This window comes from Giraffa tippelskirchi, chromosome 4 (assembly GCF_054371585.1).
Source record: "Giraffa tippelskirchi isolate mGirTip1 chromosome 4, T2T-mGirTip1v1.2.pri, whole genome shotgun sequence".
Classification (NCBI taxonomy): domain Eukaryota; kingdom Metazoa; phylum Chordata; class Mammalia; order Artiodactyla; family Giraffidae; genus Giraffa; species Giraffa tippelskirchi.
Window position 1 is genome coordinate 206229380 of NC_137278.1, and position 15780 is coordinate 206245159.

The window sequence follows — 15780 nt, forward strand, 5'->3', positions numbered from 1 at the left end:
TTGCGAGCCGGTTGCTTATCTGCATATTGTGGCCCTACCATTCCCCCCTCTCTCGCGACAAAAAAAAGTAAAATGAAAAGCGACATAAAACAATGAAATGAATAAGGCAACCTTCAACGAACAAAGTACTGGGTTCAACGTTCCACTTTTATACTCACCGTATGGCTAATGAGAATGGGATTCATTACCTAGGAAGTAAGTGAAATACGTCTTTATGCCTTAAACTTATGAGTAAGGAAAATAACGATTCGGGGTGACGCCCGAATCCTCACTGCTAATGTGAGACGAATTTTTGAGCGGGTAAAGGTTGCCCCTAAGGTGACCCGCCTACTTTGCGGGATGCCTGGGAGTTGCGATCTGCCCGTCCCCTTCTTACTTTAAAAAGTAGAACGTTAATCAGTGGCAGTGTGTCTACTACGGATTAATTTTGTAGGGGACAATTTGATGCTGGTTTTTAAAAGAGGTGGGGAGAACGGCTGCCATTTTTAATGTTAACAGTTTATGTTTGAGTGTAGCGCACGGGGTCAAACAGCTCCCAGTCTCAAGTGTTATGCTTCCGGATTGTATAACCTTCAGAAGCCAGCCGTTTTTCTTTCACGTGTGTGTCTGCTCCTGTGTTTTCCTGGTCTATAATGTTAAAGTAGGGCAAATAACACGGGCTTTTGCGACATACGGAATTGCCTTTTCATTGAATCTCCTGCACTGACCCTGGCGTGAGACGGGTATTCAGTCGTATCTGAGGAGTTAATGAAACCCGGGGTCCCTTGTGGTTCAGACAGTGAAGAATTTGCCTAAAATGCCAGATTATATTATATGCAGTGTACTTCATGAGTGGAGAAGGCAATGGCACCCCCCTCCAGTACTCTTACCTGGAAAATCCCATGGACGGAGGAGACTGGTAGGCTGCAGTCCATGGGGTCACTAAGAGTAGAACACGACTGAGCGACTTCACTTTCCCTTTTCCCTTTCATGCACTGGAGAAGGAAATAGGAACCCACACCAGTGTTCTTGCCTGGAGAATCCCAGGGATGGGGGAGCCTGGTGGGCTTCCGTCTATGGGGTCGCAGTGAGTCGGACACGACTGAAGTGACTTAGCAGTAGCAGCAGTACATCACGAGAAACGCTGGGCTGGAGGAAGCACAAGGTGGAATCAAGATTGCTGGGAGAAATATCAATAACCTCAGATATGCAGATGACAACACCCTTATGGCAGAAAGTGAAGAACTAAAGAGCCTCTTGATGAAAGTGAAAGAGGAGAGTGAAAAAGTTGGCTTAAAGCTCAACACTCAGAAAACTAAGATCATGGCATCCGGCCCCATCACTTCATGGCATATAGATGGGCAAACAGTGTAAACAGTGGCTGACTTTATTTTTCTGGGCTCCAAAATCACTGCAGATGGTGACTGCAGCCATGAAATTAAAAGACACTTACTCCTTGGAAAGAAAGTTATGACCAACCTAGACAGCATATTAAAAAGCAGAGACATTACTTTGCCAACAAACTTTTGAACTGTGGTGTTGGAGAAGACTCTTGAGAGTCCCGTGGACTGCAAGGAGATCCAACCAGTCCATCCTAAAGGAAATCAGTCCTAAATATTCATTGGAAGGACTGATGTTGAAGCTGAAACTCCAATACTTTGGCCACCTAATGCGAAGAGCTGACTCATTGGAAAAGACCCTGATGCTGGGAAAGATTGAGGGCAGGAGGAGAAGAGGACGACAGAGAATGAGATGGTTGGATGGCATCATCGACTTGATGGACATGGGTTTGGGTGGACTCCCGGAGTTGGTGATGGACAGGGAGGCCTGGCGTGCTGTGGTTCATGGGGTCGCAAAGAGGCGGACACAACTGAGAGACTAACACACACAGTCAATGTAAAATACAGGCAATGCCTTGAGCACAGTGCCAGGCATGAACTGAGTGCCCTGTGAGTCCCTACTGTTATTCTTTTCTAAGTCCCTCAGTCATGAGAAACGCTGGGCTGGAAGAAACACAAGCTGGAATCAAGATTGCTGGGAGAAATATCAATAACCTCAGATATGCGGATGACACCACCCATATGGCAGAAAGTGAAGAACTAAAGAGCCTCTTGATGAAGGTGAAGGAGGAGAGTGAAAAAGTTGGCTTAAAGCTCAATGTTCAGAAAACTAAGATCATGGCATCTGGTCCCATCACTCCATGGGAAATAGATGGGGAAACAGTGGAAACAGTATCAGACTTTACTTTTTTGGGCTCCAGAATCACTGCTGATGGTGACTGCAGCCATGAAATTAAAAGACGCTTATTCCTTGGAAGGAAGGTTATGGCCAACCTAGATGGCATGTTTAAAAGCAGAGACATTACTTTGCCAACAAAAGTCCGTCTAGTCAAGGCTATGGTTTTTCCAGTGGTCATGTATGGATGTGAGAGTTGGACGGTGAAGAAAGCTGAGCGCCGCAGAATTGATGCTTTTGAACTGTGGTGTTGGAGAAGACTCTTGAGAGTCCCTTGGACTGCAAGGAGATCCAATCAATCCATCCTAAAAGAGATCAATCCTGGGTGTTCATTGGAAGGTCTGGTGTTGAAGCTGAAGCTCCAATACTTTGGCCACCTCATGCGAAGGGTTGACTCATTGGAAAAGACCCTAATGCTGGGTAGGGTTGGGGGCGGGAGGAGAAGGGGACGACAGAGGATGAGATGGTTGGATGGCATCACTGACTCGATGAACATGGGTTTGAGTAGATTCCGGGAGTTGGTGATGGACAGAGAGGCCTGGCGTGCTGCAATTCATGGGGTCACAGAGAGTCGGACACGACTGAGCGACTGAACTGAACTGAAGTCCCTCAGTGGAGTTAGTTACTCTTGACAGAGCACCACAACACAATAAAAAAAAAAATCTGGCATCAGAAGGTCAGTGGAAAAACGAGCTGGTGAAGCCAGAGGGGGTCTGAGATTGGGCTCCAGACGGAGGGGGAAAATCCAGGTCGCGTCTGCCCTGCCGAGACTGGGTGCCGGCCCCCTAAACTACCACTAGAGTGTGGTCCTTAACTGATACCATATCTGTGACAGTGAGCGGGATGGCCCTCCGCCAGGGAGGTTTTGCAACTCTGTGGGTCGCACCTGGCGGCCTGGGCGGCTGGGATCTGGTCACGTGAAGGATGCGCAGGGTGGACCGTCCCGCTGGCCCTCCCACGCCCGAGACATCCCGGGGCCAGAGGCGCCGGTTACGATTCTCTGGGCCGAGATTTCGCTACGTTTCTTGTACTAACATGCAGGACTTTTTGCTCAGTGAGCGCACACATGGATTGCCAGCAGTGCAGCTGCGCTGTAGCCAAAGGTACTGGGTCCTGCCTTCCTTGGAGACTAAGCAAGGATTGTACCAGGGCCTGGGAGACCTGCACCTGGGAGGCAGAGCCCGGGAGGCGAGCGGAGGAGCCCTCTGAGCCACGCGGAGCCCCTGTGTCTGGGCACAGGCCGGTGCTTCCTCTGGGGCCTGTGCCCAGCACTGACATGCTGAAATGTGCATCACTTTATACATTCCATTTTTTTTTTTTTATGGCCCAGCGGCTTGTGAGATCTTCGTTCCCCGACCAGAGATGAAACTCGTTACCCGCCGCAGTGGAAGCACTGAGTCTTAACCTACTAGATCGCCTTTTTTTTTTGCTTTTATAATATAGTTGGAGCTTTGCGTTGATTTCTTAAAAATTCTGTATGGGTAAGTGATATCACCGGTGAATTCACTTCAGGAGAGTAAAGGCACTGTTAAAGTGGAAGTTGCTCAGTCATGTTGGACTCTTTGCAACCATGGACTGTAGCCCACCAGTCTCCTCTGTCCATGGGATCCTCCAGGCAAGAACACCAGAGTGGGTTGCCATTCCCTTCTCCAGGGGATCTTCCTGACCCAGGGATCAAACCCAGGTCTCCTGCATTGCAGGCAGATTCTTTACCTGGACCCTGAATGAAGGAACTCCCTTCCCCACCTATAGCCTCCACAGGACAAGGTGACACCCACCTCACCTCAGGCCACCCTTCCCCCCACCACCACCCTGAAAGCTACTCACTGCCCTCAGCCTCAGTCTCTCTGTGGGAGAGGGGGGCTACTAACTTCTTCCTACTTCTCTCAGGGTGTCCAGAGAGCCTACAATGTAAAAGACTGGGGTCACGTGGGGTTGTCTGAAGTTAGGACTGGGGACATGGCTGAGATGATCTGTATAAGACTGGGTGTGAGGGACGTTGAACTCCCAGTGTCCACACTCTGTTTTCCAAGAATCTATCCTAAAAGAAACCACCAGAGAGGAGGCTGAAGACAGCCACTGTTATTTACAAAATCCGCAAACTGGAAACAGCCTAACTGTCCAACAGCAGGGATCTGCTACCAAAAAGCCATGATCCAGCAGGCCTATGGCAAGTTTCTGACCACAGAGGGAAAGCATTCCTGCCATTAGGGCGAGCAGCGGCCGCACAGGGGACCGTGTGGTTTCATCTAAGTTGTAAGTGTTTGCCTTTGGATGCCCACTATTTTCCTGGGTATAGTTTTTATTTTTCCTGCATGTATATTTTTTCCTGTGAATATTTCTTTTCCTGTGTATATTCTTCTGTACTCTCCACAAATTTTCTTTTTTTTGGCTGTGCTGCAGAGCCTGTGGGACCTTAGTTCCCTGACCAGGGATAAAATCCGTGCCCCCTGCAGTGGAAGCATGGAGTGGAAGGACAGCCAAGGAGTTCCCCAAAGTTCTACTACAAACACAAACAAACCTCAGAAATAAATGCCAGGTCTTGCATAGCCCCTTCCCCCCCGTCTTCCCAACAACGTAGGTCACAGAGCCTCCAAGAGTTCCAAAAGGGGTCAAACTAGCAAAGTTTTACTTCAACGTTATATTTGCTCATAAATGACTCTGAAAAAGCCGATAAGCAAGAGGCTAACACGCTGTGTCTAAGGCAACGTTGAGGCCACTGTGAATGTCCTTCAGACAAGGGGCTCTGCTGGAAATCTCCCTGACCTGGGGCAGGGGCAGCAGGGGGCCTCTAGGACGGATGAATAAATGCACACCACCTCAGATCTGCCATCAGGGCTGGCTGCCCAGGACGCTAAAGCAGTCGATGGGAGATGGACTGCTTGGAACTTCCAAAGCTGCCCGAATGTTTGGGTGTTTTTGCTGAGGCTTTGGGAAGGCCCATGTGCCAGCTGGAAGGGCCCTAGGCCAGCCCCCTCCTCCCACACCAGCCCGAGGGACAAGCCCACCTCCCTGCTGCCCGGATTTGCTTGGCCCTGGGTGGTTGGGGGCAACCTCTCACCCCAGCAGCCCCTGCCAAGGGGACTTATTGGTGTCACCTACCACGTAGTGTCAGGTGTGGAAGCCTGGCCGTGGCCCTGAAGCAGGCAGGGGTGGCAGGCAAGGGTCTGAGGCCAAGGGTCAGGGCCTGGGACCTGCAGCTAAGGGTTGCCTGTACATTTCTGCTTATTTCCAGGGTGTGGGATGCTCTGGGGAGGTTGGGGAGTGTGGTGCTGGCAGCCTCCGCCCAGTAGTGTGTATTTTGTGGGGTGGGGAGAGGGAAGGAACATCTCCCGCGAGGCCTAGACAGGTATCTGCCTTAAAGGTGGCCAATGGCGGCCCACCTGTAACAGACACCTGCTCCCAAAGGGGCCCCTCAGGGCCAGCCAGCAGGGTGACCTCTCAGGCACGGGCAGGCCAGGCTGAACCCGGCCGCAGCAGGAGACACGGGGCGGGTGGTGTTAATGAACAGTGTCAGGAGGGGTGGGTACGGCCAGGGCACAGTGAGAGCGGGCAGGCCCGGTGGCCAGGGCCCGTCCATCAGAAGGCGAAGCAGCGCTCCTTGGGGTGGCCCACGCGGTCCAGGTTGGGCAGGCAGGCGTACTGGATCATGGGTGGGGGTCCGCACATCAGCACCAGCGGTTCCTCCTCCGGGGGTGGCAGGTGGTCCCGGATCATCTCCTCGTTCACAAAGCCCTGGCTGTAGTCCCAGGCTGCGGGGCGGGAGACCAGGTGAGCCCAACGGTGGCCATGTGATCGACCACCAACTGCCCACCGCTCCCTCCTCCGTGATGAAGCTGCTGTGCCCGTGAATTCCTCCTTTCTTTCAACAAACACGGAAGACTGCAGCAGACCTCAGCCCTGATCCCCTGCCCCCAAGCCTGGCCCACCTGGATTACAAATGCAAGCCTGTCAAGGTTTCCTAACCACACTTTACAGTTTGCAAAGCCTTTCACTTCTACTCGCCTCCTGTGTGATCCTCATGGATGGACAGGGCAGGGCTTACTGATCCCATTTTACAGATGTGGAAACTGAGGCTCAGAGGACCCAGAATTGAGTTGTCTCAGGTCACACAGTGAGGCATGGACAGGGCTGGGACATTAACCCCAGGTCCCAGAGGTCCCCCAGCCAGTGCTAAGTGCCAGGCTGGTCAGGGTGACACTGCCGACTCCCCACCACACTTCTTGCTACCTACCAGCCCCATGCCTACTGTCTGACTCTTCCCTCCACTGGGCATCGGCCCACGAGGAGCCATGTCTGGTCCACAGCTGTAGTCTCAGTGCCTAGACTGCCAAGCACAGAGTAGTTGCTCAATAAATAATGAACAAAGGAATGTGTCCCAAATAAGCATTAGATGCTTTTGAACAGTGGTGTTGGAAGAGACTCTTGAGAGTCCCTTGGACTGCAAGGAGATCCAACCAGTCCATGCTAAAGGAAATCAACCCTGAGTATTCATTGGAAGGACTGATGCTGAAGCTGAAACTCCAATAGTCTGGCCACCTAATGCGAAGAACTGACTCATTTGAAAAGACCTTGAGGCTGGGAAAGATTGAAGGCAGGAGGAGAAGGGGACGACAGAGGATGAGATGGTTGGACGGCATCACCGACTCAATGGACATGAATTTGAGTAAACTCTGGGAGTTGGTGATGGACAGGGAGGCCTGGCGTGCTGCAGTCCATGGGGTCACAAAGAGTCAGACACAACTGAGCGACTGAACTGAACTGAACTGAGCTGGAAAACAGCAAGGCCAGGACACAGGCTGAAGTTCCAGATGCAGGGTCCTCAAAACAGCAGCCTCCTCGAAGTCCTGCTCGCCTCCCTGTCTTGCACACACACATGTGCAGTTGTGTCTCCAGGCTTCACTTGAGATCCAGAGCTGCCTTTTATTCCTCCCAGTGACTGCCGGTGCCCACGGTTAGAATCCAGCGGCCCGGGGCCGGCAGGACTCTAGTCCCACACGGACTCTCAGGACTGACCCGCCGACGGGGGCTGCTCAGGGAGGGGGACCAGCCAGTCCTGGTGCACGGCTCCCTGCCCCCATCATCTGTACTGCCCAACAGCGTGGCTCCCTTTTGCAGATGCGTGAGGAGCGACCCAGTCTGAAGCTCACCTCGCTCCGCAGTTCTTCAATGGTCAGTTGGGACAAACACTGCTTGGGGACTGAGGGCGCATGCTGGCCCCTCAAATGACCCCTGTGCCGAGCGGCTCAGACAGAGGGACTCACCGGATGCCCGCCACCTGCTGCACGCTCCCTCCCCTCTGAGAAGCCACCATTAGTCACCTGGTGGGCGCCTGACCCCAGGCCAGCCTCCGAGCCCCAGCCAATGAGTGGGGGGCCTACCTAGGCCAGCCCTCTGGCTTGGCTCCCGTGAGACAGCAGGCCAAGGGCTGTGCGGCAGTGCAAGCAGCACACAGAGCAACACTGCGTCGATCAGACGACAGGGCTCAAACCAGGCCCGCCCGAGGCTGGGGGGTGGTTCCTGTACCCTGAGTCCCTCCGGCTCCAAACACCTAATTATCTGGCTTCTCTCTGTTCTTCAAAATCTGGAAGAACCTCACTAAAGCCCTTGACGCCAACAGAAACGCAGCTGCGGAAGTCCAAGGTCACACGGAGGTCACCGAGGGACCTTGTCTAAATGGACATCGCTCCCTGTATCACACTGTGTACACCCCATGGCGGTGTGGGGGGGTCGCTTAGGAGAAGGGGGGGCAAGTCAGTCCCAGCTGGTCCTGGATGAGGCAGCGTCTGCTGTGCTGAGCAACGGGGTATATTCTCTACCTCGCCGGCACTGTGCTCAGTAACCGACCATGTCTCCCCCTTCACGTTGGCTTCTGGGAAGCTCAGAGTCATACGCCTGGTCAGTCCTGGTAAGGGTACACCGTAGCCCATGCTCTTGCACAAACCTCACTCTAGATTGCATTTTATGGGCCTGCCTTGTTTTTCTTTCACTCTGACTCACTCCACAAGTCTCTGTAAGCTGCCTAAAATCCCTCTGGAATGGGGTGGGACATAGGCAGGTAGATCCCATTTTATTAACAGACCTCAAAGTACTTTGTAAAAAACTTCATGGGATTAAACCCTATTTGCTAGTGTATGAAATGTACAGGTGTATAAGCTACAGAAGGAGCCTGGTGGGCTGCCGTCTATGGGGTTGCACAGAGTTGGACACAACTGAAGCGACTTAGCAGCAGCAGCAGCAGTTTTACGAGGATTTTTTTTTAGGTAAATATTTCTCTTTACCTGTATACTGAAGGAGACTTTGTGGGGGAAACACGATCAGCGGGCCCCTCCCCCAACTCCTCTAGCTCCACAATCACCACGCTGGCCTGGTACCAGGTTCCTTCTCAGCATCTACCTTTTCCAGTTTATGCCTGATGCTACAGCAGTCCTCCAACTACTCTCCAATCATGGTCAGGGTAATAACAAACAGAAGTGTAAAATACCAGAAAACTACCCAACTGGATCTCTTCCTGGTCTGGACTGCTTGGTCCCTCTTAAAACTCTCCCTAAGAGGAAGCAATGGCACCCCACTCCAGTCCTCTTGCCTGGAAAATCCCATGGATGGAGGAGCCTGGTGGGCTGCAGTCCATGGGGTCGCTAAGAGTCGGACACGACTGAGCGACTTCACTTTCACTTTTCCCTTTCATGCACGGGAGAAGGAAATGGCAACCCACTCCAGTGTTCTTGCCTGGAGAATCCCAGGGACGGCAGAGCCTGGTGGGCTGCCGTCTATGGGGTCGCACAGAGTCGGACACGACTGAAGCGACTTAGTAGCAGCAGCAGGAGGCGGCACTTTGGTTTTGGCGTTGCCAGGTGCCACCACCAGAGGGCAGTGTCCACAAACAGTGCATGCTTGCATGCTAGGCACGCTAAGTTGCTTCAGTCGTGTCTTTTTCAGTTGACTCTTTGCGACCCCATGGACTGTAGCCCACAAGCCTCCTCTGTCCGTGGGATTCTCCAGGCAAGAATACTGGAGTGGGTTGCCATGCCCTTCTCCAACTAACAGTGTGGCCTGGCAGGAGACTGGAGCAGAATCTAGCTCCCAGAGAACAACCTTGTTTCGAGTTTTGGGGGCAGCCTTCACTCCCTGCCTCCTATGTGTCCTTGGCAAACAGCCCAAACACCTGGACAGGTAGAGTGAAGGTAGCTGTACATTAGTGCAGCCCACCCCCCAGGGCTGATGATTGCACTGTGTAGAAACGATCACCCTTCGCCCTCAGCGCTAGCCCCAGCTCAAGGGGAGAACGCTGGCCTTCTGTGTCCAGCCGTGCAGGCAGGGGGAGGCCTAGGGCTCCGTAAGAGGCAGACACAAGTTCAAGTCTCAGCTCTGGGGTTTTCTCACTGTGCGCTGAGGGGCACTTACCTCCCCTCTCTGATCCCTCTTTCCTCACTGCCCTTCTCTCACAGGGCCATGGGGAGCTGGACCAAGGGAGACCATGCAGACAGAAGGCTCCACCTGGCAGAGGGCTCACAGCACAGGCGGGCGTGGGCCAGCGCCCCACCCCAGCCCGCCCGCCCGGGCACGCTCACCTTCAGGGGCTTTGTCCACCGTGTACCAGAGCTTGAAGCGCGCCGAGTGCTCGTTCCTCAGTTCCTCCAGCTCGGGCCGCAGCAGGATGTCCTTCTCGGTCTAGGCGGGGGGCGGGGGGCAGACAGGGCCCAGTGGTCAGGAGGGACGGCGACAGGGACTGCCCTTGGAGACCCTTGTCATCCCGCCCACCTGTGGGCCACATGCTTGGCAGAGCTTCCAGGGAAAGTCCAAGTCGTTTTATGTTCTGGTGTCTCGGGCTGTATCAATGCAATAGGTCCATAATTTAAGGAATATAGATGTGACTCCCCAAATCACACAACCTTGCCCATGTCAATCCCTCTGCTTGGCCTGCAGGTCCCCACCTTCACCCCCACTGATTTCACTCAGCCAGCCCCACGTGGCCCTGTAGAGTTCAGCTTGTGTCACCTCCTCCGGGAAGACTTCCTAGACCCCCAGGGAGCGTTAGCAGTCTACTCCGGAAACATTCCCTCTTCCCATTCCTAAGCACAGACTTTGCCCGGAATGTTTGCAGGTCACTCACAGATCTGGCTCCTCTGGTCAGTGAGCAGTATGACTGACTCACAGGACTGTTGTGAAACTGGGGCCAAAGAGCTCCGTCAACCAGCAAAGGTCACCCGCTGGGACAGGCAGGCAACGAGAGAGGCATGGAAATTGTTCTGAGCATCCTCCTTTGTGAACAACACCTCTCTGACCATCCTCAGTGCCCCGTCAGTTCCTTAGGGTCAACTGGAGGAAGTGGAGTCCAGGGCAGAAAATTCCACATGGTTAGGGCCTTCGATACAAGCCGCTGCTTTATTCCCCAGGTAGGTTACAACCAACAGACATGCCAGCAGGGAGTCCTGGGGTACTCACCCCTCTACACCTCTACCAGGACTGGGTAATGATCATTTAAGCTTTGCCATTCAGATTGATGGAAAGTAAAGCTTGTGTTTTATCTTTTATTATTAGTAAGCTTGTCACTGGTCTGCTCACATTTTTTCTTATTAGTTTGTAAAAACTCTTTTTATATGAAGGATATTAATTTTTATTGATGATACATTACGTGTCTCATCCTCAGTTGTTTATCTTTCTACCCTATTTATAGTTTGTGCTTTTTCCCCAGAGGAGCTTTTCATTTTTAAGCAGATGGCTCCATCAGACTTTTCCTTGACGGGCTCTCCCTCAGTGTCTTGCTTAGCCCGACCATCTTTGTTCACTCATTCAATAATACTTCTTGTATTTAAAAGTGTTCACCCTCTACTTTTAAAGCTTCACTTTTTCACACATACATCCTTAACCGACACTTCATTTTTCTATAAGGTAAGGTAGGGATCTACTTCATTTTTCCCAAGAGCACAGCAACTAACCCAACACTCCTTTTTGTCTCTCTCCTTGGGTCTGACATGTCACCTGCATCAGATACCGAGTCTCATTTACACTCAGGTCTGCTTCTAGGCCAGGGCTGTTCAACCGAGCTTTCTACAAGGATGGGCATGTTCTAGATCTGTGTTAGCCAACAGGGTAACTAACCACTGGTCACATGAGATTGTGGAACCAACAAAAAGCGCCTAGTGAGGCTGGGAAAGTGAGTTTTTAATTTTATTTAGTCTTAACTAACCTCAGTGTAAATAGCCACGTATTCTAGCATGTTCCAGCACAGAGCAGACTTCCTGCTGTATTACCCAGAAACACAGCCAGTCCAGTAAACCCAGGTCGCACGTGTGGCTCCGGAGCCGCGCTATTTTTATCACTGACATTTCTTAGTATTCTTCCTCATCACTCTTCTTTTTCAAAACTTTGTTGGCTGCACATGTACACTCTGTCTTCCAGGGCATTGTGCATCATTTTGTCATATTATAACAGGAAAAAAATTATCCCACTGGGACTTCTGAGTATTAATTTCTGAAGAACCGACGCCTTCAGAGCATCAGTCTCCCTGCCCAAGAACCAGGCTGCCCTGCTCTTTACTGTCTCCTCGACGCCCTTCTGAAAGTGGGGCTTCCTTAAGGCTGGGGGAAGAGCTTGAGCTTTCACCCACCCAGGACACCCTCCTCACCCTGGGTCCCCGCCAGCCTCCACTCCCGGTCACCCCGTCCCTCCAGAGAGAACGCACACATCTGCAATGTTAAGCGCTCCTGTCCCAGGCCACCTCAGTCCTCACAACCGTCCTGAGAGGTGGGTCCCCATTACCCTACCTTGCAGATGGGGAATTGAAGGGGCTGCGGCCCCCGTCCCAGCAGAGCACGCACGTCACTCAGGGGGAAGGAGGGAGAGGCAACGACTCGACTGGAGCAAAGCGGCAGTTCCCAGTGTGGGGTTCCCTGCGGACCCCCGGGGTCCCTGAGACCCTCCAGCGGGACCCTGAGGTCAGAATGATTTTCACATGATCCTTTTTTTTTTGCATTTTTTTCACCTTCCCTCCCTTGCAAGCGTGGAGTGGAACTTTCAGAGGCTGCGTGACTTGTGACACCGCACTGACTAAATGCAGATAACGGAAGCCCCCGCCCCCGCCGACGGGCACAGAGATGCCACTTCAGGCGACAGAGGGCCCGGATGGAGACTGCCCAGCACCACCAAGCTGAGTGCAGACCACCCTCTCACCCCACCAGCCAGCCTGGAATTTCTGGCTCTTTCCACCCACCCCTGGGCCTGGTCAAGGCCACGCTGGTTGACCTCAGGGCAGTTTTCTGTAGCTGTGGGAGTCCAGGGACCTCAGGCCAACCCTTCCCCTCCGGGCTCAGCGTCCTCGCAGATGGATGGGGCAGAACCTGAGCCAGACGGACCCGGGGGCAGGCTGACCTGAACCGTATCTGAGAGGTGTGGGGGACCTGGTGCACGCCCCCCACGCAGGCAGGGGGTGTCCCATCTGAGCCTCCCCACAAAGGGGCCTTACTACAAAATCCACATACTGTCATGAAACGCTGAGCCTGGAGAGATCCTTGTGATGACCTGGCTTTATCAGCTCATTGCTCAGTGAGACAGGGAAGCCCAGAGAGGGAGAATGACTTGTCCAAGGCCACACAGCAGGCCAGGGCAGGCAGGCAAGCTGCAGGCATGGGGAGGAGGTCATGTGCTCGGGAGCCAGAGAGCCCAGGTCCGAACCCAATCCCAATACCCCCAGCCCAGGGACCTCGTGCGGGTGTGTCCTCAGCATCGCATCTGTGCAGATACACCCTCAGGCTCTTCCCATGTCCCTGGTGGGTCCCTAATTCCGTGTGCGGTGGAGGGAGCACTAAGGTGCCGAAAAAGCGGCCAGGGGAGCCAGTCTCGGTGTGGGGGTGCTCCAGGGGCCTCACCCCATCCACCCAAGCGGCCCGGCTCAGGTCAGACACTCTAGCTCTGCCCAACCCCACCAGCTGCTGCAAGGCTGCTGTGCACAGGACACTCAACACACCTTCCAGCCACCCTGGGCATCTCCGCAGTTCCTCACAGACCCCTGAGCAGTGCCTGCCCGGCACCCCACCCTCGGGTCTGCAGACCTCAGGACCACCCACTGACCTGGTTGGCAAAGAGCAGGTGGCACACGGTGTGGTCATCAGGGTCCTTCATGATGGCGCGGATCACCTGCAGCATTGGGGTGATGCCTGCAAAACAAGCCACCCCCACATGCTGTGTGAGCACCTGCTGCATACACACAGCACCAGGCAGATGCCCGGGGAGGTGCCAGGACAACCCTGACCTCAGGCAGTTCCCAGGCGCTTGTAACCTGTGCAGCATCCCACACCCTGCCCCCGACTCGACACCTCCGCCCACCAGGGACTCAGGAGGGGCTCCACGTCCACATACCCGTTCCTCCCGCAATCATGCCCACAGACTTCACCGTCTTGATGACAGGGTCGGACTTCTTGTCTGGACGGATGGCAAACTTTCCTGGGGAGAGCAGACGGGGTGAGGCCCAGCTCTCAAACACACCATGCTTGGGGGTCAGACGGGCTGCAGACTCTCCCCATCTCAAGGGCTTGGATGTGGCGACCACCATACCACCGCCAGCCAGTCAGGTGAGGAGGATGGGAAGGGGGGACTAGGACCAGCTCATATGCCAAGAGGAGCAGGAGGCTAGAGAAGCAGGGGGTCCCAGTTCAGCCCTCCCCTGGTTTGTTTTCAGCCTAACAAAGCTAGTCTGTGGGCTGGATGTGCCCCCCAAGGCTGGTCTGCAACCCCTGCACTGGCCACCTTGATTCCCAGCAGCTAGGGAAACTGAGGCCCTGGAGAGGAGGTGGCCTGCCAGACAGGAGTCACCCGTCCAGACAGCAGCAGGGGCGGGACCTGCACCAACATCCACCGCACCCGCCGGGCGCCGGGTCCTCGGGGAGTCCAACCCAGATCACCTTTGCCCTGGTAGACCAGCAGCCCGTTGGGGCCCCGGAACTCAATGGTGTCGCCAATCTTCATGCTTTCCAGGTACTGGGACATCTTCCCTCCAGCGGGAAACTTGGGATGGGTGTCTTTGAAGTAAACCTGCAAGACACACGCACCGTCCTCAGCCCCCGTTCCCAGGCTGCCAGGGTGAGCTCTGGGCACAGCGGGAAGACCCTCTTCTGGGGTCTTCTGCGGCCACATGTGGCCTGCTCACTTGGTGATCCTCCCACCCATCAGAACTTACCTGTCTGTGTCCCGTCCCCCCCGGGGGCCTGCCTTCCCCATAACGTCCCCTCAGAGGGCAAAGCATCAGCCTGGTGTCCACGGCAGCCGACCCGAGGGCCTGATGTATAACGTTCCGCCAAGACCCGTGTCTGTGACCCCTCCCAGCAGGAGATTCCCACGGCTGTCAGCCCAGGGCGGGCCCTGCTGGTGGATGTTCAGTTCTTTCCACTTTGTGCTGCCATGAAAACGTCACTCTTGGAACAACTTCCTTCTCTGTGCCTTTTGGGATTTCAGCTTTGGGAAAAGAGGATGGAGCTACGACCCTCGACAAAGAGATGGGCAGACGGAGGAGGAGCTCCAGGGCAGAGGGGGCATCTGTGCTGGGCCTTGAAGGGCAAGCAGGAGTGATGGGCAGAGAGGGGGCAGGGGCAGGGTGTGCCCAGGCCATGGGCCTCACAGGCCTTGGAGCTTCGGGGGTGGGGAGGGGAGAACTCGTGGCTGCAGGACAGCGGGCGTGTCTGTGTGTCTGGGGTCGGGGAGGAGAGTGGGCAGAGCCCACTGTGTGCCAGGCCAGTGCTCTGACCTTTAGCCAGGGCGAACCAAGGGGGCCACGAGGTCTCCAAGACAGGAAGGACCTGGTCCTCGTGAGTGTTTCATCCTCTACTTGAATCCCCCCCAACACCTCCACATCCTGCTGGGGTAAGTTCAGCAAGAAGAGATGCATGAACCCTCACCACCTTCCCGTTCCTTCTGGACAAAGCCCCCGCCGCCCAGGGCCTCCAAGGCTCTGCCCGGCCCTGCTGACCTCTCCCTTTCTTGGCCCTCAAGTCCTCAAGCCTCCTCCTGACCCCAGGCCTTTGCACCAGGAGGGTCCTTTCCCTCCATCTCCACCTGCTCGCCTCACTGTTGCCTGCTCAGAGGGATGGGGCGGGGGGAACAGCTGTCATCACCCCACCCCAGCTCCAGTGTCCGTCCTCTGAACAACACTGACCCGTGTGCCCACCTGTTCAGTGTCCACTCCCCAGCCAAAGACAGGCTCCCAAGGCCGGGTGGGCTGGGCACCCGGCGTGCGGCCTGAGTGACACCGAGCGAAGAAGGGACCCAGGCCAGATCTAGGACTGCCAGGCCGGCTCCCTTCCTGCCCTCACAGACCCAGCACCCGGCCCGGGACCCTGAAACCTCCGGGACTGAAGCTGCGGCCCAGTGGGGGTCTGTTTCTGCGCCCCCACCCTGGGGTCCAGTGAGGGGGCCTGGGGCCTGCACAGCGGCATTGGGACAATAAGCCTGGCCCCCGGGGGTGCTGAGCCAGGGTGGCAGTGGGTGGGGGTTGTGGTTTGGGCCTTGACTGGGGAAGGTGTCTAACACCCCACGCCCACCACCAGCTCTGGCAGGTTCACACTTTTTGGGTGT

General features: G+C 54.8%; 1 protein-coding gene, 1 long non-coding RNA gene and 1 other non-coding gene across 4 annotated transcripts in view; 2 read left to right on the forward strand and 1 right to left on the reverse strand.

Annotated features, from left to right (window-relative positions):
- The first annotated feature begins 2 nt into the window (after nt 1-2).
- LOC145544731 (uncharacterized) lies at nt 3-10748 on the forward strand. Its single transcript, XR_014081602.1, has 2 exons — nt 3-195; nt 9663-10748. It is a non-coding gene; the product is annotated as an uncharacterized LOC145544731 (long non-coding RNA).
- On the forward strand, nt 215-364 carry LOC145504151 (U12 minor spliceosomal RNA). Its single transcript, XR_014052129.1, has one exon. It is a non-coding gene; the product is annotated as a U12 minor spliceosomal RNA (small nuclear RNA).
- The window catches only part of CYB5R3 (cytochrome b5 reductase 3), a 25239-nt gene continuing 14285 nt past the window's right edge, over nt 4827-15780 (reverse strand). The window contains exons 5-9 of one of the 2 annotated variants that reach the window (XM_081587842.1): nt 14115-14244; nt 13573-13656; nt 13285-13370; nt 9786-9885; nt 4827-5966 (exon numbers count right to left, since the gene is read on the reverse strand). In XM_081587842.1, coding sequence (XP_081443968.1) covers nt 5794-5966; nt 9786-9885; nt 13285-13370; nt 13573-13656; nt 14115-14244 — 573 coding nt within the window. In that variant the 3' untranslated portion in view covers nt 4827-5793. Of the gene's footprint in view, nt 5967-9785; nt 9886-13280; nt 13371-13572; nt 13657-14114; nt 14245-15780 lie in introns of both variants that reach the window. The other variant, XM_081587843.1, reaches the window with a different exon arrangement.